Here is a 22565-nt window from a genome sequence, read left to right on the forward strand (position 1 = left end):
TCGTGACAAGCAAAAGATAACACGAACACGGAGTATGAGAACACTTGTGAAGCAGCACTCGACTACTGGCATTTCAGATCGAGTTGTTTTGGAAAGTCGCAAGGCCAATTTTTGTGTTCTGATAAAAATTGAACTCGACACAGGAGCTCTCGTGTCAATCATGCCCACAAGCAGTTTTTCCAGCAGTTTTATTCGGCCAGCTGCATACCGACGGAAGTCGTACTGCGTGCGCGCCTATACCGGAGAAAACGTCCGACCACGGCGTCGCAGTCGTCAAGGTGCAGCACAGTGGCCAAATTACCGCTCTACCTCACAGACCAATCAGGAACACCCCTGCTTGGACGAGAGTCATTCCAGACATACTGCCCACAGTATGTCTGGAATGGGTCATGATTTGGAGCCTAAACCATCTCCCAATGTCAGAGTAGGATTTTTCTCCTCGAAAGAAAGGAAGGCTTGATGCGTTACTGGCTAAGTACAATCTACTCTTATTGCGATATCAATTATATAGAGACTCCAGTCGCACTTCCGTCGCCGTGAGGTCCCGTATGAACTCCACGGGCGATAAAAGGGTCGCCGCGCGCCGTATGCTCATGTGCGAGTGAAAGCGTGCGAGGAAGCTGAAGTTGAAGGGTGAGCCGGCGATCGCGGCTCAATCTCGCGCACGTAAGGGCGGGAAGCGGAAAGGAAGCGCGCCGTCTTCCAGTCGCGCGCAACGCTCCGGAGGTAGGGCGCATTTTACTCCGCGCCGCCCGAGCGACCGCGCGGTGACTTTACAATTACTAGTGGGTACAGCGGGGGCGTGGCACTGCGGGCCACGTGACTTCCGCTTAACGCGTGTTGTCATGGCAATCGTGGAGCTCCTAGGTGCCTAGGGACATAATCGCTTAGGGACTTTTGACTTTTCAGGCACTGGTCTGCGGGGCCGCGCGTCGGTTACTGAGCGTGGTTCTCTTATCTCCGGGACCGGGCGCAGCGACCTTGCCGAGAGTAGCTCCTACGTGCGTAGGGAGCGAATCGTTTAGGGCGCGTTGAATGTCTGGCAGTGTGTGGGCCACGCCGGCCGCACTTTATTATTGTAGCATTTGTTCTAGTGGCGGAAATCCTTGTCGTAGTGGTGGTGTGGCATGACGGCTTTTGATCTCGGTGAACTGTAGTGGTGTAAACAAGCGGATACTGCTCGCGTTTGTACCCCAGTGCCGCGGCGGTCGTCGGGGTGTTCCGGAGCGCAGCGTAGCAACACCCCAAATAAAATACTGCTCCAGTCAGGTAGACTGCTCCCTCCCTGATAGTGAGATTATATTTGGATCATCAAAACAGTGATGCGTTCATTCAGGAATACCATCTTTTTTCTCTCTGGCGCGAGGACAAGCGGGTGCGAGAGAGAAACGATGGTATTCCTGAATGAACGCATCACTGTTTTGATGATCCAAATATAATCTCACTATTAGGGACGGAGCAGTCTACCTGACAGGAGTAATATTTCTTTTTATTTGGGATATAGCTACGCTGCGCTCCGCAACACCCCAACGACCCCCGCTGCGCGTCAGCGCCCGGCATCGCCGCTTCCGCCGCGGCACCGGGGTACAAACGCGAGCAGTAGCCGCTTGTTTACACCACCACAGTTCACCGAGATCAAAAGCCGTCATGCCACACCACTACTGCAAGGATTTCCGCCACTACAACAAACGCTACAATAATAAAGCACGGCCGGCGTGAGCCAGACACCGCCACACAGTCAACGCGCCCTAAACGATTGGCTCCCTACGCACGTAGGAGGTGCGCTCGGCAAGGTCGCTGCGCCCGGTCCCGGAGATAAGAGAGCCACGCTCAGCGGACACCAGTGCCTCAAAAGTCCCTAAGCGATTATGTTCCTAGGCATCTAGGAGCTCCGCGATTGCCATGACAACACGTGTTAAGCGGAAGTCTCCGCTATACCTACTAGCAATTGTAAAGTCGCGACCACGCGCGCCCGCCCGCCGGGCCGCAAGGCTCCGGAGGGAGGGGGGGACGCGTACTACGCCGCGCGCTCCCGCCCGGGCGGCTGTATCTTGAAAGCCGCCTGCGGCAGGGGCAGAGTCCTTCCTCCCGCAGCTGTGTTTTCGCGGCTTAGTTCGCGTTGACGCGAGCGGCGGGACGATGGTAAATTCGCTCGCTGCCGGTGCCGTGCTTACTCACTACAGCGTTTTGGCAGCGAGTTTCCGCGGTCATCGACTGAGATGCGGTCATGTTTGCTTGTGCGCCCCTGACACCATGATTGTTGAATTTCTCAAAGTCCGTCAGGATAATGGTAAAGTACGACATAACCACAACCTACAGACATGGTGGCGTCGGACCGTTATTTGAATGTACGAGAAAAGATAATTCTGTTACGAAGAAACTCAAACACAAATCCCTTTTGCCAGCATTTCTACCATACAATCAGCGGCGCCCTCGGGTATGCTAATTGCAAAAATCTTATCCTGATGGCGCTCGCATCCTCGGCAGGTCAAACTGGGACTTGACCTGCCTAATGCGTTTTGGACACGTGCGCGCGTCGGGGCAATAGCAAACCATTAATAAAATAACACAAAAAGATCCTAGGGCCTTCACATTTTATTATAAGGCGACTTATATTGCCCCTGGAAAAACGTCCTCCCAGCAATACATTTCTGTTTAAAAGAGAAGCCGACTTTAAGGTGATCGGCGTAAGCTCGGTCTTTGTAAGCTGGCTTTACCACGTGCTGTGCTGCAGTGAAACCGACTGAAAGAAAAAACACAAACACTCCGTAGAGATGGTTAACCAGCGAAGCTGAAACGTGCGGCCCCGGTGTTTAGCAGTGGGTTAATCCCGACGTTGTATTGAAGCGTTTCTCAATTATTGGTTACATATTTGTCTTTCTAGTGGAACGCAAGCGCCAATGGCAGGCGGATGCTGCTAACCACGACGCCGAGCTAACTCGACATATCGAACGCATGGGACAACGGCGAGCCGAGGAGGCTGCGTTGCGGGCAGAGCAGGAACGACGCAGAGAACGTCACTATATAATGGCGCTGCCAATGGCGCGCGCGCTTGGGTGCGACGTAGAGAACGACGTAATTGACGGCGCAGCCAATGGAGACGTTTATCGAAACATCTGACGAAACGTTTTTCGTTTCGGCTAGCCATATACAGCTTTCGCTGTAAAATGCGATGCCAATGGGTCCCGATAACGCTATCGCGTTCCACTCTTAAAGGCAAAGCTTAAGCGTCCTCTAATTTTCTGGAAAATACCCGGCGTTGACATTATTCTGAAAGGTGCAACCTGCAAACAATCCTTTCTGCGTGTTCAGGGTCAAGTACTTTTTCGACTCCTCCGACATGAGTAGTTGATGGTACGCCCATTTCAAACATATCTTTGTAAAACGCACACCACGAGCTAGTTCTGCCAATTGACATATCATTTATCTTAGGCACCGGATATTCGACTGGTTTATAACGGGTATTATAACCACCACGGAGACGTGTGCTGCCATCTTTCTTTATCACAAGCACGGCAGGTGTTGCATACTCCGCTGTAGTGACAGCGATCAGGATCGCTAGTTCAACGAGTTTTGCTATCTCAAATCAAATCAAATCAAATCAGTTTATTTCAGCATCAGATGAGACAGTACAACAGTCACAACAGTGATACTGTGGGGTGAAAGCAAAAAGCCATCAAGGCTTGACAAGGGCTTTCACACCATTTAGCACATAGCAAACAGCAGCAAGAAATCATAAGTACTTATAACACAGTGGTAAACATGTCTGAGTATTTTATCGCTTTTGTTCTGAAATGCACAAAAAAAGAGGTTTGTAGAAAAAGAAATGGTATCATTGATTTTTAGTGGAAAACCTGTTTAGTGTTTGTGGCAGTAAATATTTCATCATTTGGCGACCATAGTTTGTACGTGTGTAAGGGATTCTCCAATCATCAGAGGCTCGCGTGCTATACGGGCAGGTGCATGGTGTTAAATGCGCTAAGTCTACGAGAAAAGAATCATGGTTTCTTTTGCAAGTACGATATCTCGTAAGTAAATTCGAATTGTAAATGTCAGGCATTGGTAGTAAATTAAGGGCTTCAAATATGGGTTTAGAGTGTGCATCGCGTGGAGCACCTGTAATTATGCGTACAGCTTTTTTCTGTAGCCTATATATTCTGCCTAAGTTCTTTTCCGTTGTGGTGCCCCATACCAGATAGCAATAAGTTAGTGTAGATACGAATAGAGAATTATATAGTAGAAGTTTGATCCTTTGCGGCAAGATAAAGCGAAGACGTGATAGTACACCTACGACACGAGAAAGTTTAGAGTGAACAAGATCAGCGTGATTGTTCCATAACATATTTTCGTGAAAAACCACTCCCAGGGTTTTCACTATAGGTTCAATTTTAATTGTTTCCGGGCCAATCGTTAGTGTCAAATCGCAGTTTATGGGCTTGTTTTTGGGACGAAAGAGCACTGATTTTGTTTTAGAAGTGTTTATAATTAACGAATTCCTTATACTCCATGCGTTCAGTGATTGCAAGACATCGTTTGCTTTGTGCACAAGTTTATGCAAATCGCAGTCCCTGAAAACAAGCTTGTATCATCTGCATAAATAATGAACGTTGTACTATTATCTATGTTCACCAAATCATTTACATAAATATTGAAAAGTAGCGGACCCAGAATACTACCTTGGGGGACGCCATTTGACAACTCTTTAAAATTAGACGCGTAGCCATTTATTTCAACTTTTTGCTGTCGGTATTTCAAATATGATTTTATTGCGATAGCAATTATATGGACACTCAAAAGCAGATTTCTGCCGTCGGCGTCGCCGTCGCCGTCGCCGTGAGGTTCCGTATGACGTCATTTGGAGAATAAATCGTCGCCGCGCGCCGAACGCTGTATGTGCGAGTGAAAGGGCGCGAGGGGCGCGTCTTTCACGGGGAGTGAACGCACGGCGGAGAACAAACGCGCGTTCTGCGCCGTGCTCGCTTAAGGGCTGCAGAAGTAGGCGTCTCTTTTCTCCTTTACAATCACCATATATGTAGAGCAAACGCGCCTTCTTCAGACGCGTGAAAGGCCGTGGGGGAGGGGGAGGGAAGGGAGGCGACGTTTAGCTGCGGCACCAAGTGCCTATTTATATCAGAGGCTCCAGCAACAGTCACCAACGCCGCACGCATTTTGAGCTAACGCGGGCAAAACGCCGATGGCGTCGACAACAGTTCTGCGTGTTGTTGCTACCAAAGCCGCTCACCTTACTTCGTATGACATTGCTGTGTTGCTCTCGCATTCATTGCTTCGCCCTTAGGGCGAAACTGTGACATTTTTATGACATTTAAGAAGTTACCCCGGAAACCATAGTGGTCTAGTTTTTTAATTAGTGTAATGTGATTAATTCTATCGAAGGCTTTTGAAAAGTCAACGAATATTCCAAGTGTATATGTTTCCTTTTCGAATGCATCTAGTATGATTTCTTTTTGCGTTAGTAGAGCAGTTTCGGTTGAACGCTGCTTTGTGAAACCAAACTGGAAAGGCGTCATAATGTGGTGCTTGGTTAAGAATGAAACTATCCGTTCATGTATTAGTTTTTCAATTACTTTAGAAAAAACTGGCAGAATAGAAATGGGTCTATAGTTTGATATACTATTTTTGTCTCCACCCTTGAAAATAATAGAAACTTTGGCTATCTGAAGACGCCTAGGAAAAGTGCCTAATGTAAACATTAAATTAATGATATATTCTAAGACAGAGGATACACTATGAATAACATGTTTAATTGGCCAATTTCCAGGCCGTCAGCGTCACAACACCTGCTGTTCTTTAGGGACATGAAATGAGCCGTAACCTCCTCTGTAGTTACCGGAAACAGAAATGCACTTTCTCTTATTTGCGTGCCCATGTACCGGGCGAAATTTTTGTCATGTGAGCTATCTCCAATGCAGGTAAAGAATTTGTTAAAGGCTTCGGAAAGGTCATACCCAGTGAGGATCTGGTTGTCCACGGTAAGTTTAATCGGGTATGTGTTGCTGTCGGAGCTTGGATTAAGCAACATATTTAACTTTTTCCAGACGGCTTCAGATGTTTTGTTTTTTTTTCAGGGTCAAAGAGGTTACTGAAATAATCAAGTTTGCTTTTTCTTAAGAGAGAATTTGTAATATTTCTGTGTTTTCTAAATGTCTCAAAGTCTCAAAGTCTTCCTTGTCCCTAGATTTCAAAAAGCGCTCGTAAAGTGCATTTTTTAATTTTATAGCTTTAAGGCACTCTGAAGTAATCCAAGGTTTCCTTGCCTTGCGTGGCCGCTTTTTTGTTTTGACTGGAAAGCACTTGTTATAGGTTTCTATGAAAGTTTCAATAAAAACATTATACGCTGTGTCTGCATCGGTTTCACGGAAAACGGCGTCCCATTTTATCCTGGATATACATGCAGTGAACATATCAATAGTGCTTGGGCATATGTGCCGGAATTTTGGAGGTGGTGGCTTTGCATCCTTTAATTTAAGTTTCCTTTGGCTTAAAATTGCGTATACAGGTAGATGGTCACTAATATGTGTTTTAAGGACACCAGCACAAATAGGCGCACTTATGTTATTTGTTATAATGACGTCAATAAGCGTGGAGGATTGAGCATGGAATCGAGTAGGCTCTTTTATAACATTTGTAAATGCGTTAGATTCCAAGATATCTGAAAGTTCAAGACACTGGGGGCTGGAAGTTAGCATGTCAATATTTAGATCTCCACCGATAGTAAGGTGGTAATCATTTTCATTGGCCCACGACAGGAGGGTGTCCAAAAACATAAGGAAGGTAGACACGTTGCATTTAGGAGGGCGGTATATCACAGAAAAAATTTCCGAACTACATTTCACCGTCAACACCTCGTAATCGTCAGTAATCATAGAAAAAGGCTCAACTATTTCACACGGAAACAGATCATTTACTAAATGCATAACCCCGCCACCCATCTTATCACCCCGGTTCAAGAAATAAGTAGCATAACTAGGTATGCGAAGAACTTCAGACTCGTGGCGATACCAGGTTTCGGTAACCATGATGACGTCAAAAGAGAATTTAAACGATTCGAGCAGTATTGTTATCTCGTCTGCCTTGTTTCTGGCTGATTGTGCATTTATATGAAGGAAGGACATGTGGCGTTCCTTTCCGGACAGCGATAGACTCAACTCGCATGGCGTTAGAAATGGGCAGCCATATTGATTTTTTTTAGATGGAACTCAAGAAACGAGTTTAGACGATCTTTTCTAGATCGCTTTCACTTGTTATCTGAAGCACTCGCGACTTCTCATCCTTTCGCGCAAAAATTTTGCCGCCCTTCGACCAGGCAAATCTCCATTCGACTTCCTTCCTGCGCGCAACAGTTTGTCCAAGTAGCTTTTTTAACTGCGGGCATTGGTGCTCATTTACATAGAGGAAAGTATTTCCTGGGCAACCAATATTGGCTGTCGTTAAACGCGTCTTCTTCGCCTTCTCTAATACTGCGTCACGCTTTGACCGGCTGTTGAATTGTACAACAATATGTGGGCAAGAGCCATCTTTTGTAGTCACTCGATGGCAAACTTCAATGTCATCTTCCCTCACGGACTCGCCGACAGCTTCACCAATCTTCTGAACGACCTTGGTCAACTGTTCACCTTCCACAACAGGAACGTTTTTTTCCTCAATATTTCGGTTTCGCGAATACTGCTCTAGGGCGGTAGTTCTACGTTCATTGTTTAGAACCAGCTTCTTTAGTTGATAGCATTCAGCTTTGAGAACGTCATTCTGAGCCTTTAGCTCACCATTTTCTTTTGCAAGCTGCGAGCACTGGAGCGACATTTCTTCGAACTTCTTATTAAAAAAGTCAAGACTTGATTTCATGTCACGTATTTCCTTGCGCAGCTCTCTCTCGAGGGCAGTGCGCATATCACGAAATTCTTGTTTCAGCTCTTTGAAATGTTTTTCCATTTCGGCTGGCGACATGACCAAACACCTCGGCAGCAGCAGCAGAAAGCAACAAAAAATGTGGTTGATCCCTCTTATATAGGAATCGGTATAGAACACGAAAGTGAAACGTGTCTTCACAGAAGTAGTGTAATGTTTATTGCACATTGATATATAATGTCTATTGGTGTTTTGTGGCTAAAGCGCCCTTAGGCGTTGATGCACCCACGCTGACGCCTGGTGGCACGTCTCCTCCATCACGACTACCAACGTCGATGACCATGAGCAACCGTCGTGCATATGGAAGCTGCACTACGCTGCACACGCTAGCACAACGCGAAAGACGAAGCACGTAACTGACACACTAATACAACGCGCAAGACAAAGCACGTAACTGAATCGTCACCGAGTCAAATCAGCGCGTACAGCGCGTCGTAATTGCAGCCTCCGCGATCAACTTCAGAAACATTTTCAGAGCTAATTGCGGAGGCCACGCTCCGCTGTGCTGAGTACGGTGAACGCCACCTAGGTGGCGTTGGTAGTGCTTCTTGATGGCAGCGTCCCTTCGAATGCTGGCATCGAGGCGTCGTAGTGCTGAGACCACCGAAGCGTTCACTGTCGGTGCGCGTTAGTGTCATAATGCAGTACTTCTCTTTTCTGCTCGTAGGCGGCGGCACCGCCCCGAGCAAGAGCGCGGGTACACGGAGGAGTGTTAGATATATAAGGCGCGTCTGTGTAGCTCTCTGCAAATGCGTTTGTGGCGCAATGGGTTAAACGCTCGGCGATCTATCGTCGCGGACCGAGAGGTCGTGGGTTCGATTTCCAAATTTTGCATGTTTGTGGAACTTTTTCTTCTGGTTTCTTTCTTTGTATTATGTTCGTGTACATTGTAAGAACGTCATTCCGTATTTCCGTATGACGTATTTCCGTGACGGAAATACGTCAGTGAAGTCTTGGTGGACCCCGACATAAAACACTTTCGTGTTAAAAACGCTGAGGAAAGAAACAGTAACAGCACTGACCTGAAAGACAGTGCTGACAGTACAGACGCCTGCAATTGGAAGGGCACATTTGTTGCTTTTAGGAATCTAGGCTGCTTATCCGGCTTGAAAACAAGCTCGGCTCATTCATTCGTGATTGCGCCTAGCTCGTGTTAAAAAAAGAAAGTCGCAGTTTCACCCAAAAGGCGAAGCATTGGTTGAGATAGCAAACTAGTGAACAGCTATACAAACTAAGGATAGTAGTTTTATCGGTCGTATAAAGTTAGAAACCTAGGCATACTATTTGGAAGGCAACACCGACGTTGTCCCTAGGGCATTTAGGCGATGATTGTCATCGTTTTCGCTGCAAAACGTCGTCTTCATAAAGAACGTTTCACCAGTTTGCGCCAAACAACTGCTGTTCCCTGAGCACTGCGTCCGGAGGTACTGCAAGCGCTACATGAACATCCGACCGCTGGGCACCTCGGATTCTCAAGGAAGCTATCGAGGTTACAAGAAAGATATTACTAGCCGCGCCTGACCGCCAACGTCACCCGTTACGTCAAGACATGTCGAGACTGCCAACGACGCAGGACACCACCGACAAGGCCGGCGGAATTACTACAGCCGATCGAGCCTTCTCGCCAACCCTTTCAGCAGAGCGGGATGAACTTGTTCGGACCTTTTACGACGTCAACATCTGTAAATAAGTGGATCGGTAGCTAAAGACTACCTTACCCGCTACGCCGGAACAAAAGCTCTGCCTAAAGGTAGTGCGGCCAAAGTTAAATTCCTCACCGAGAATGGAGCCAATGCAGACGTTTATCGACGTGAGGACTTCTGCGACATGGTGCCGCAGACATCACCGACAGCGGAGCGTCCTTCACTGCAGAGCACACCCAAGCCATTTTGCAATGCAGCCAGACAAGCTACAAATGGACAACTGCCTGCCACCGGAAGACGGATGGTGCTACGGAGCGGCTGAACAGGACCCTCGCCGACATGCTTGCAATTTGTGTAACAGCGCGAAAAATAACAAGGAAGGGACGACGATAGAGACAGTGAAAAGAGCGCTGGCTTCCAACTGTTTATTCTACTGAGGATGCTAGCCATATGTACACATACTAAGTTAAGCAGGAAAGGAAAAGCAAGGAAATAAGGAAAGAAACAACAGTCAGCCTGAATGGCACAAGGTGATACCAACATGGACACAATCACCAACCATCTAAACACCGTAGTTCTTCCTTGGTCAGTGTTAGTGACGGCACACCTCTCTCTCGCACGAGCAATCTTAACCACCTCTCTCTGACGCACTGGTCTTTGTGTCGAGATACAATCCCGCTTTTTTCAACTTAGGCATGCATGACTTGGTACGGCGACATGTAGTCTTATCACCACATTTACGGCAGCGTAAGCCAAGCTGGCCCTGATTACCGTCACTTACATTCTTGCTGTTTTCTCTTAGTCTGGTGTTTATGCACCTGCCAGTCTGTCCAGTGTATTCGCGTCCGCAAGCCAACGGCACGCGATATACGACACCCTATTCACAAGAGACAAAGCGATCCTGGTGTTGAATCTCGCATGATTTATTCTCTTTGATATTGCACGGGTTTGTTTTCTTGCAAAGGATTGAAAGTTTTAGCGGAGCTGAAAACACGACATCAACGCCTACGCGTTTTCCAATCTTCTTTAGATTGTGGGAAGTTTGGTGGATGTACGGAATAACAGCTACTTTCTTGTGCACGTCCGAACCTGCCACATCTTTTTTCTCAGATTGCCGAACTGCTCGCATTTTTTGCAACAAGCCCTGGGCCACGGAGACCACGAGGGTTTCCGGGTGTGTTGAGCAGGCCATTGACAGGTTAGGTGCTGGTTTCATTTCAAAACAGTTGTGGAGTATCCGTTAGTGGTCTTTTGGAATTGCTTGAGGTGTATCTCAGATCTACCTTTGCCACTTAATTGGGACAAAGGTAAGGATGCCCCACTGCATCATCCCTCTTCTTCACTACATCAGCAATTTCGCTGACATAGTAAAAGCAGCGGAAGAATTCTATACTGACCTGTATAGTTCCCAGAGCAGCCAAGCTACTTTCATTCGAAGTTGTGATGAACAGGATACAGAGGATCCTTCTGTAACTAGCGATGAAGTTAGAAGAGCTTTACAAGACATGACCAGGGGAAAAGTTGCTGGAGAAGATAGAATAACAGTCGATTTAATCAAAGGTGGAGGAGATACCATGCTTGAAAAACTTGCAGAGCTTTATGCGCAATGCCTCATGACTTCACGTGTACCAGAAAGCTGGAAGAACGCCAACGTTATACTCATCCATAAGAAGGGAGACGCTAAGGAATTGAAGAATTCTAGACCCATTAGCTTGCTTTCAGTATTGTATAAAATATTCACCAAGATAATTTCCGCTAGAATCAGGGCAACATTTGACTTCCCTCAACCAAGAGAACAGGATGGTTCATAAAAGGATATTCTACGATAGATCATATCCATGTCATCAATCAGGTAATCGAGAAATCTGCGGAGTACAATCAACCTCTCTATATGGCTTTCATAGATGAGGAAAAGGCATTTGATTCAGTAGCAATACCAGCAGTCAGAGGCATTGCGTAATCAAGGAGTACAGGAGGCATACGTGAATATCCTGGCAAATATCTACAAGGATTCCACAGCTACCTTGGTTCTCCACAAGAAAAGTAGAAAGTTACCTATCAAGAAAGGGGTCAGGCAAGGAGACACAATCTCTCCTATGCTATTCACTGCATGCTTAGATGAAGTATTCAAGCTCTTAGACTGGAAACACTTAGGAGTGAGGATCAACGGCGAATATCTCGGCAACCTTCGGTTTGCAGGTGACATTGTCCTATTCAACAACAATGGGGACGAATTACAACAAATGTTTGAGGACCTTAACCGAGAAAGTCCAAGAGTGGGGTTGAAGTTCAATATGCAAAAGGCCAAGATACTGTTCAATAGCCTGGCAAGGGAACAAGAATTCAGGATCGCCAGTCAGCCTCTAGAGTCTGTAAAGTGGTACGTTTATCTAGGTCAATTACTCACAGGGGACCCTGATCATGAGAAGGAAATTTACAGAAAAATAAAACTGGGTAGTACGGCAGGCATTACCAAATCCTGACTGGGAGCTTACCACTGTCGTTGAAAAAAAAGTGTACAATCATTGCATTCTACCGGTGCTAACATATGGGGCAGAAACTTGTAGCTTAACAGAGTAGCTCGAGAACAACTTAAGGACCGCACAAAGAGCGATGGAACGAAAAATGTTAGGCCTAACGTTAAGAGACAGGAAGAGAGCGGTGTGGATCAGAGAACAAACGGGGATAGCCGATATTCTAGTTGACATTAAGAGGACAAAATGGAGCTGGGCAGGCCATGTAATGCGTAGGATGGATAACCGGTGGATCAATAAAGTTACAGAATGGATACCAAGAGAAGGGAAGCGCAGTCGAGGACGGCAGAAAACTAGGTGGGTTGATGAAGTTAGGAAATTTGCAGGCGCAAGTTGGAATCAGCTAGCGCAAGACAGGGGTAATTGGAGATTGCAGGGAGAGGCCTTCGTCATTCAGTGGACATAAACATAGGCTGATGATGATGATGATGATGATGATGATGATGATGATGACGCCGACGAGGACTGAGCGAGAAACTTGTGTGACGCTATTGTCACGTAGTAGTGACGGTAGAGAAAACAGTCGCAAAACTGTGTATGACGAAACTGGCTGTTTATTGGGCGAACCTGTGCCCACAAAAGCAAGCTACACTCAAAGCACAACGATAGCGGCGAACACAGTCGGCGATCGTCGAAAATCTGATCAGCGGCGAAGCGCGTCGGCTTTTATACCTGAGTCATCGAAGGTTCCAGATTAATCCCTGATGCCCGCGTGTCTTCGAGAAAGTTCTAGACAATTCGCGTCGGTCATACAATTAGATAACATAGGCGTCGGTGAAAACAGGCAACGGAAAGAAGCATCGATAACGTTCTAGAAACTTCCTATACAGGCGCGTCCTACGCCGAGCGATAACGTTTAACATTTGTTAGCCGGTGGAAAGCGGCCACCGGTGAAAGATAAACATGTATACGTGTCACTATTACGGACCCGACAGGATTATCCGACGTATTCGCGCACTGGACTATGAGGGCATGCCAGTCGGCATTTCGCAATCACAGCGGCGCCGCTCACGGCCTGAAATAGTTCAAGTTGTGCGCCTTAAGCCCTTCTACCAGCGCTAACTAACTCTGGGACTTCGATTCTCTGTTTGTTATTACAGCCTTTGCTATTACAGCCTTTGTTATTACCTTCCCGCTCACAAACGCACCAATGCGTGAGAACGCTTCAGCGCCTCTTTCTCGGCTACTAAAAACGACTACTATTGGCAAACGTCCTTGAACACGAGGGCGCTAGATAAACCTTAAGCTTTAGTTCCGATTTCTGATATTTGAGCCGCAGAGACGCTGTGGATCCATCGTGAGAAAGCGCTGCATCAAGGGCCGAGAATCCAACGGACTGACGACATCGCCAAAGGAAGCTTCAGGTGGAGGGAACGACACTGCGACTCCGCTATTTGGGCAGAGTATCGCCAACCACGTGCCACACCTCTCGGTTCATTGTTCCTGCAGCAGGATCGAAAGTTGGGCGAGTTGGTACGGTAACATAATTTTAACGCAGCGAGAAAGTACGAGTACGTACACGAGATGCACAGGACGAGCGCTGTAGTCTCAACTGAAGATTTTAGTAAAAGCATCATGAGCCATTCCACTTAGTGAAGGTGGAGGACCTTGGAAGCTGTTTGCCACAAGACACAGACGTGACATAGAATTTTGAACATAGGTATGAACACATTCATTGTCTTCATCGGTGGTCACCATGACGAAACAGAACATGACGTGCTCATGTTCGTAGGCGAAGAGCAACGCGCCTACGAAGAGCAACGGCGGGAACGGCAACGAAAATGTCAGCGGCGGTGGCGGGCGGCAAACACCACCGATGAAGATCGTGCACAAAACGCCAAACGCATGTGGCAAATGGGACAAGACAACGACCGTCGCGGCGCGGAGAACGCCTAGCAAAGACGCAAGCACATTCGCGTGGACGAGCCCCGAGGAGAGCAAAAGGAAAAGAAACTAGGCACGCAAGCGCTTGGAACGACGCCAAAGAGAAGGCGGTGCGAGCGTAGACCTGAGTTTTTGTTGATGCATATCCACGGAACCCTGGCCACCTTTGCTGTAAAAGGTCATACATAGGCGATTGCAACCCGTGTATAATCCAAAGGATATACTTAAATAAAACCTTCAGTTGATAGTCAGCGCTCGTCTTGTGTGCCTTCGCGTTGCCGCAAAATTACAATCCCATGGCGCTTACCCACCTCAGCTTCTATACGATTGCACAGTTCAGGAATCATATAGCCCTAAACGTCTAAAAGCTTGCTATCTTCTTACTTCCGTGTTTAAAATATACATATTTGTGCCATTAGCTAGTAAAATGCAACAGGATTGGTTGTTCCTCCGTGAGCCTTGTGGTAGCTTCATTTTCAGGTGTTGGTCTAGGCGCCTGTGCGCCAAGAAATATTGTCAAACCCAAATCGCGGCGGACGGAGCTGGGGGCCACGGAGACGCCGACTGTGATATCGAGGAGTTTCCGGCCTCGTACCGAGAGGTTCTTGCACACTACAGGAAAGAACGTATGACATATCCACAAGCCCACGGGCGGCTGGACAGGTCCCAGGCAGTCGACCTGAGGCGGTTGCAGACGGGCACTTTCACCAACCCCTATCACCTGCACCGCTGTGGCCCGCGCTGCACCCGTCGCCCGGCTGCCCGTGGTGCGAGCACGAACGGGCTGATATGGCCCATATACTTTGGGAATGTCAACGCCCTGAAGAAGGACCAAGAGGAAGGGGGAAGATAACAGCAGGACCCTCTGAAGCGGGGCGCCTCGCTGAGAGATGGCAAGCCGCCCTCCTCAGCGAGGCACCCGAGGACCAGGAGTGGGCCGTCCAGCGGGCCAGGGCCATTGCCGAGGATCTCGAAAGATTTCTCTCCGGCGATGGACCCCTGGCAGCCTAGCCCCGGGCACCAACAGCCTTAACCGCTGGACAAATAAAGTTTATTCCTATCCTATCCATTCGCCTGGTGCACTTACTGCATTGCTTAATGTTGGAATGACATGAATGACTATCATGTTTCATAATGCAGACGCGGCTGCACTAAGCGGACTTACTCCAACAGTTAATAACTGCGGTGCCAGTGACACGAGGGAAGTGTTAGAAAACTCCTTGCAACATGGGACAACTTTGTTATACGAGCTTATTCAAAATAGGAAGAGTACACATGATATATCGCACAAAACATCTGGAGCTCAAGGCTAGTTGGGATCCATGCTAGTTAGTATTCACATCACAACGGCAAATACGGCGAACTATAAATTAATCCCATGGACAGTCGTCATAAATATGAAAGGGCATACAACTTTTTTTTTCCAAACGCCCTTAGATGCTAAACTCAAATGCCCTCCATAAAAGTGTTCACTGATACTAAACGTACAACAGGAAACTTTATTGTTATGTATCAAGTTCCTAGATTTGAACCCAAGTTATTGTCGTTTCAAAAAAATTCGCTGTTCCCTATCATATTGAAGACGACTGTACATAAAAACGCATTTATAAAAAAAAGGCAGGGTGCTTCTACTAATAGCTACTAGAAACCTACAAAAAGGAATTTGTACTTAGTAATTAGCACTGGAAACGACAAAAACAAACAAATGTCCCAACAAAATGAATACCCTAAACAGATAATGCTAATGAATGAAAATGCTATTTCAGTGATAATGAAAACATTTTGGCTTATTTGTGTCACAGTAATAACGGCATTTGTAAAGAATAAAACATTTGTGTTATTTTTTACAGATCGATGCAGTGTGAGACTTCCAATGAAGATGTTAATCTAGTGTGACATCGAACCTACCCGCTCAAGTCGAAAGCTTAAAGACAGAGGAATTCTGTAATTCTTTGACAATGTGAGTAGGGAATTTTCACAATTATTGATAGGCAGGGAAGTTCTTTGTAGTTGTGCACGAAATACAGCGAGGGTGAGAAAGAAAAAAAGAAGCAATTCCCCGCAGTGGGCAGGCAGGGTGCGGCATCTCGAATTTCCCTTCGAGCTTTACCTTTAACTCACGATTCATCTTTCGCGCCTCACGTAATCAATACCATATTAAAGAAATGTCCTTACGAAAATGATTTACTTAGCGCTTCGAGCAAACTATATCTGTACCTGTGCGTCACGGGGCGGGCAAAAGTACGACATTTTTCTAATAGCTCATCAACTACCTGTTCGGTACTTGCTCGATCATTCAAATAGATATTCACCCACAATCTAGCTCACTGAAATGGTACTAGAAGTTGTTCGCACGAAAATGCAGGCTTCGTTATCTGACCAACAACTAGAAGAGTAAGTATGGGTGAAACGCGCTTGGGCAGGTGTTAATGATGCGCTCGATGAAGCCATTGAATGGTGCCGTGTTTCGAGCCGCGGGCGGCAGTGTAGTGCCGCTATGCACAACGGATGCCTCGCTCGGCTCTCGCAAACGGCAGGGAAAGTTGTGTCTTGTCGACCCCGGCGGCGCGGCCGGTTCGGAAAGACTCGCGCCGAGGGTGCGCCTAAAAAAAGGACTCCCACCTGAAAAGGAGCCTGGAAACGCAGCTGGCCGTCTCCACTGGGTTGGCAGGCTGCCGAATCTCGAGCTCCCGCTCCATAGCCGCCGGTTGTCCCGCCGGGGGCACGCGAAAAGCCGGCCGTCGCTGAACCCTCGGCAGCAGAGAAGTGACACCGCAAGCATGCGACGCGCAGTTCGCCGCCGCAGAAAAGCGTCTCGCCTCGTGATTGCACCAATTACGATTGCGAGCCCGGGGTGCGTCAACTGTGAGGAAACTTTTACGGGGCCGTTTACTTTCTCTGCTATCTCGACCTTTTATGACTGGCAGTCGTTACACGGGTTTACGCCGACTTTTGACGATGCGCTTTTCATAAGCGCAGCAAAAAGACGTTCGTTCGGGCGGGAACTCTCCACTCCGAGCGGACGCTGGCTTCGTAGGGTGCCATCTCTCGCACCACTTTGTAAATCCCCCAGCATTGCGTTTTATGTTTTATATATATAAATACTAGCACGGGATATACTATACTATACACATACTAGCACATGCAAAGAAATAGAGGGGTGCGAAAACCGAAATGCCCGAATCGAGTACGAATGTATTTCAAACATCGAATCGAATGCCGAATATTTTCGCATTTCTAAACAAATTGAAATAGAAATATCAAGTCTGTTTGTTCGAATAGACCGCGCCTAGAGCACAGTGTCGCAGTGAACACTTTATTTTTTCTTTTTTCATTTATATGCATCATTGCGCATGTTTTTATCAATGTGAAGCGAAGTTTCAGTGGAGCAGTTTATACAGATAACGGCGATGCGTACAGTCGTGTTTACTTTCATCGTATACAGCTTGCAACAATACACAACGTTTATCTTGATCCATCACGAAGGTTGTAACTTTAATATCATGCAATGTTTCTGTTTACGCGCTACATCGCACAATAGCTATACCCAAATGAAAACACGCAAATCAGGCGGATGCACTGTGTGAGACGCAACTCTGTCACGGAGACGATGTGTGTTGAGGGAATATGCCGAAGGCCGGTGCATTCACAGAGGAGCACTGAGGGGTTCTGTACTTGTGCCGCAGTGGCACATATGAGTGTTGGAAGATTAGCCAACAGTGGACACATACTGAATCAGCGAAGTTCAAAGAACCTGTTAAATATAATGCGCCATCTCATGAACAGATCGGCGTGATACCTGTGAGCAGAAATTACTTGTAGAACTTTTTTGGTTTTGTTTTGCTCAAACCAAACGTATGCCACTTTGTCGGTCAGCGCGCACGAGGGTAATAAAGCCCGTTCGCTAGTGCTAGCATTCGGCACACTGGTAATCTTCGTTATATATATATATATATATATATATATATATATATATATATATATATATGTGTGTGTGTGTGTGTGTGTGTGTGTGTGTGTGTGTGTGTGTGTGTGTGTGTGTGTGTGTGTGTGTGTGTGTGTGTGTGTGTACACATTGTAAGCACATTTAACGTACTTCATCGTTCTCATTTGTACATAGCCGTCATCATCCCTGTTTGTCTTCTTCTTCGTGTTTGAGCCTGAGCCATCCGAATAAACGGGTCTGCCAGTGCTGCCTGTCCTGGCCGTCTTCCGTCTTTTCAAGTGGTGGAAGCGCGTCAAATCCCGACGTCCTCCTGCGTTCCCGCCCTACCTGGAGCTACGTTCCAATCGCCGCCGGCGCCTGGCCACCCCTACAGCTATGGCCACCCCTGCGTCGGCCGCTGGCACTTTCGCTACCCCTAACGCTCCCACACCCACGACATCGGCTGCACTGACATCGTGCACCATTACCAGCCCTCAACGTGATCCACGAGTCTTTGCGGGACTCCGCGGGGATGACGTCGACGACTGGCTCGACAATTACAACCGCGTGAGTTCAGCCAATGGGTGGACCGACACACAGAAGTTGACTAATGTCGCGTTCTATCTGACCCACGTTGCGAAGACGTGGTATTTTAACCACGAAACTGACTTCGCCGACTGGTCAGCGTTTACTACCAGCTTGCGGCGAATCTTCGCGTCTTCATCTGGCCGTTCAGAAGTCACCAAACAGCTCGCTGCGCGTGTTCAACTTCCACAAGAATCATATACATCGTACATCGAAGATGTCCTGGCTCTATGCCGCCGCGCCAACATTGCAATGACGGAAGCCGAACGCATTCGCCACATTCTTAAAGGCCTTGGTTCCATCGCATTCAACGCCTTAGCTGTTCAAAATCCTACCTCGGTTCAAGATATTACATCGACGTGCCAGCGCTTGGACGAGCTTCAGGCCCTCCGTCTTCACCATGACAGCGACCTTCCAATGCCACCTCATTCTGATTTACGTGCTCTTATCCCCACTATTATTCGCGAAGAACTTCAGGAGCAGCAACAGAGGCGATCCACTGTTGTTTCCGCCCCATCCCCAACGTTCGAACTGCGCAACCTTGTGAAGCAGGAGTTGGCAGCCATGATGACACCGACAACGTCTGTTGCCCCAGCAGCGTTCCCGATGCCCACATACGCTGACGTCGCTGCAATACCACCTGCCACTGTCCCTTCTGGGCCTCCTGACCTCACCTGCGGCCATTTGGCCTCTATGGGCGCCCGAGCACCTGCTGCACCTTCGTATCCTCAGTGGCGTCCACCTCGTCCGGTCTGCTTTTACTGCGGGCGGTATACGGGGCCACATATCGCGTTACTGCCGTCGCCGCCAGCTGGATGCAAGCCAAGCCTATGCCGATTTCGAGCGAGACGAGATCCGACGACACGACGCTTACTACCCAGGTCCGTCCGCTTTCACGCAGCGTCGTTCTCCATCTCCTCCAGCGTCTCCACATCTGCCTCAGGGCTCCCGTTCGGCCAGACGACGTTCTCCTTCGCACTACCGCCGCTCTGCATCACCGCTTCATCCAATCAGCCGCCTTGCTGGCCAACACTCGGAAAACTAAGGATTGCAGTTTTTGGAGGGGAAACTGCGTCCTGTCGAACATCGAAAATACCTCCTTCGCGCCCGGCCAATATGCTATCTGTTACTCTCGAAGGTGTTCCTGTGCAAGCTCTCGTCGATACTGGTGCCACTGTTTCCGTTCTGCGTAGTGATTTGTGCTCACGGCTCCGTAAAGTCAGAACGCCTTATCTTGGACCGGTTTTAAACGGCGCTAATGACGTACTTATTTACCCCGACGGACAATGTACGGCTCGTGTTTCGATCGACAGCATTCGTCATCCCATTGAGATGATTGTGCTACCCGCGTCCATCCGTGAACTTATTCTCGGCTGGGACTTCCTGCATTCTGCCTCCGCTGTTATATCATGTAGGGAGAACGTCGTCCACATCACAGATACCACGGATGCACCTATTTTGGAGTCGTCACCCGCCATCTTGAGCTTGACTGTCGCTGCAGACTACGTCCTGCACCCTGGTCACGAACACGTTGTAGCTGTCACATCCAGCCAGGTAACCGATGGAGACGCACTGTTTACCCCATCTTCACGCTGCACTTCACGAGGAATTCTAGTCGCCCCTTGTCTCGTTCGGTTTTCATGTGGCCAAGCTCTTCTGTTCGCCTGCAACACAACCCCAGATCCTGTGCTGTTGCCCAAAGGGATGACCGTGGCAACCTTCACTGACCCGCCACGAAACTCTGTCGCAGCGCTTTCCCCTTCTTTGTCACCAGTACCAACCTCAGGTTTGGATTCTTCTTCCCTCCGAGCCCTAATTGGTTCTGACCTAACCGCTGCCCAGTCGGCTGCGTTACTCGCCCTTTTGGCTAAGCACAAATCCTGCTTTGACAGCTGTGCCACCGCACTGGGCCAGACTTCTGTGGCTGCACACCGCATCGAAACCGACGGTTCTGCAATTATAGGCCGTCGCCCATATCGTGTTTCGCAGTCGGAACGGAAGGTCCTTCAAGAACAAGTTGATGACATGCTAGCACGAAATATTGTACGACCTTCATCCAGTTTCTGGGCGTCTCCTGTCGTTCTGGTGAAGAACCAGGATGGTTCTGTTCGCTTTTGCGTTGATTATCGAGCGCTCAATGAGATACACGCAAGGATGTGTATCCCATGCCTCGAATTGACGACGCCTTAGATACACTACAAGGAGCGGAATATTTTTCCAGCCTTGATCTGCGATCAGGATATTGGCAGATTCCCATGAACGAGGCTGACAAAGAGAAAACCGGTTTCGCCACGCCGGACGGACTTTATGAATTTAATGTAATGCCATTTGGCCTGTGCAACGCTCCAGCCACGTTTGAGCGTATGATCGACACTGTTCTTCATGGCCTAAAATGGAAGACCTGCCTCTGTTATCTGGATGACATCGTTGTTTTTTCTTCCAGCTTCAGCCAACCCCTGCAGAGATTAGACGAAGTCCTCTAATGCCTTTCAAATGCTGGCCTCCAGATTAATACTAAAAAGTGCACATTCGCCAGCAGAAGCATCAAAGTGCTGGGTCACGTCGTTTCAAAAGACGGCATCCAACCAGACCCTGAGAAGATTGCTGCTGTGCTTCAATTTCCTTGCCCATCGAAACAAAAAACATTGCGCAGCTTTCTCGGCCTGGCGTCTTACGTTCGCCAGTTTTGCTACAATAGCAGCTCCTCTACATAAGCTGCTGGTCACCGGCGCCTCTTTCACATGGTCCGAAGACTGTGAGTCGGCATTTTAAGCCCTTAACAAACATCTCATTTCCGGACCGGTGCTTCGCCATTTTGATGAGAGGGCGCCCACTATAATCCACACTGACGCAAGTGCACAAGGCATCGGAGCAGTGCTCCTGCAACGGGGTCCCGCGTCTAAAGAGCAGGTTGTGGCGTATGCCAGCCGGACCCTCTCGCCATCTGAACGGAACTACACGATCACAGAGCAGGAATGCCTGGCTATTGTTTGGTCCATTCAGAAGTTTCGCCTGTATCTCTACGGTCACCACTTCACCATCGTCACCGACCATCATGCTCTGTGTTGGCTGTCATCGATGAAGAACATGTCAGGACACCTGGGACGCTGGATACTGCGCTTACAAGAACATGATTTCACGATAACGTACCGGTCTGGCAAATGTCATCATGATGAAGACGCCCTGTCTCGATGCCCGCTTTCGCGTTCTATCGATCGGGCGCACTCCCCGCCTCGACCACGTCACTCTGACGCAACGCCTGCCTCCTACCAGCTCACGCTAATGTCACTGGATCAAGCTCAGCTTTCCTCACACTCCGATTTACCTGCCCTTCAGTATACGGACCCCTACTGTCGAACTCTTTGATCCCCTTCGTGGCCTATCTAAACCACCCAACAGCCGCTTGCGACGCCAGCTTCGACAATTTCGCCTTCAAGATGGGGTGCTTCATCGTTATATTTATCATCCCACGGGTAACATAGTGGGTCCCAGTCATACCTCGCTGCCTTCGTCTTCGAGTTTTAGAAGCATTTCATGATGACTTTGCCGCCGGCCACTTAGGCTTCCACAAGACCTACGATCACATCTAGACCTGCTGCTCCTGGCCTGGATTGTCCACAACGGTAGCCAAATACGTTGCCTCGTGTGCGTTGTGTCAGCACCGTAAACGCTCCACATCCCCTCCTACCGGTTTTCTTCAGCCTCGGCCATGTCCGACCGAACCTTTCGAGTTCGTTGGAATTGACTTATATGGTCCCTTGCCGTTGACGCCCTCCGGTCACCGCTGGATCGTCACTGCGGTAGACCACTTAACAAGATACGCCGAGACTGCGCCTCTTCAATCTGGTGCTGCTTCTGAGGTTGCTGACTTTTTTTTTGCGCCATGGTGCCCCTCGCGTTCTTTTGTCCGATCGTGTCAAAGCCTTCATGTCCCACGTCCTCGAGGAAGTCTTGCGGGAGACTAATACGAAGCATAAAACCACTGCTACATATCATCGGTACTAACATATGGTAACACCGGTGATATGGTAACATATGGTATCACCGGTGCTACCGGTGCTAACATATGGG

The 22565-nt window shown here is 48.2% G+C and overlaps 1 protein-coding gene across 2 annotated transcripts in view; it reads right to left on the reverse strand.

Annotated features, from left to right (window-relative positions):
• LOC119441294 (ATP-binding cassette sub-family C member 4-like) overlaps positions 1 to 16774 on the reverse strand; it is a 450511-nt gene extending 433737 nt beyond the window's left edge. The window contains exon 1 of one of the 2 annotated variants that reach the window (XM_037705919.2): positions 16607 to 16774. In XM_037705919.2, coding sequence (XP_037561847.1) covers positions 16607 to 16683 — 77 coding nt within the window. In that variant the 5' untranslated portion in view covers positions 16684 to 16774. The remainder of the gene's footprint in view (positions 1 to 16606) is intronic. The other variant, XM_049661127.1, reaches the window with a different exon arrangement.
• Between the last annotated feature and the right edge of the window lie 5791 nt (positions 16775 to 22565).

Source organism: Dermacentor silvarum, chromosome 2, assembly GCF_013339745.2.
Source record: "Dermacentor silvarum isolate Dsil-2018 chromosome 2, BIME_Dsil_1.4, whole genome shotgun sequence".
NCBI lineage: Eukaryota > Metazoa > Arthropoda > Arachnida > Ixodida > Ixodidae > Dermacentor > Dermacentor silvarum.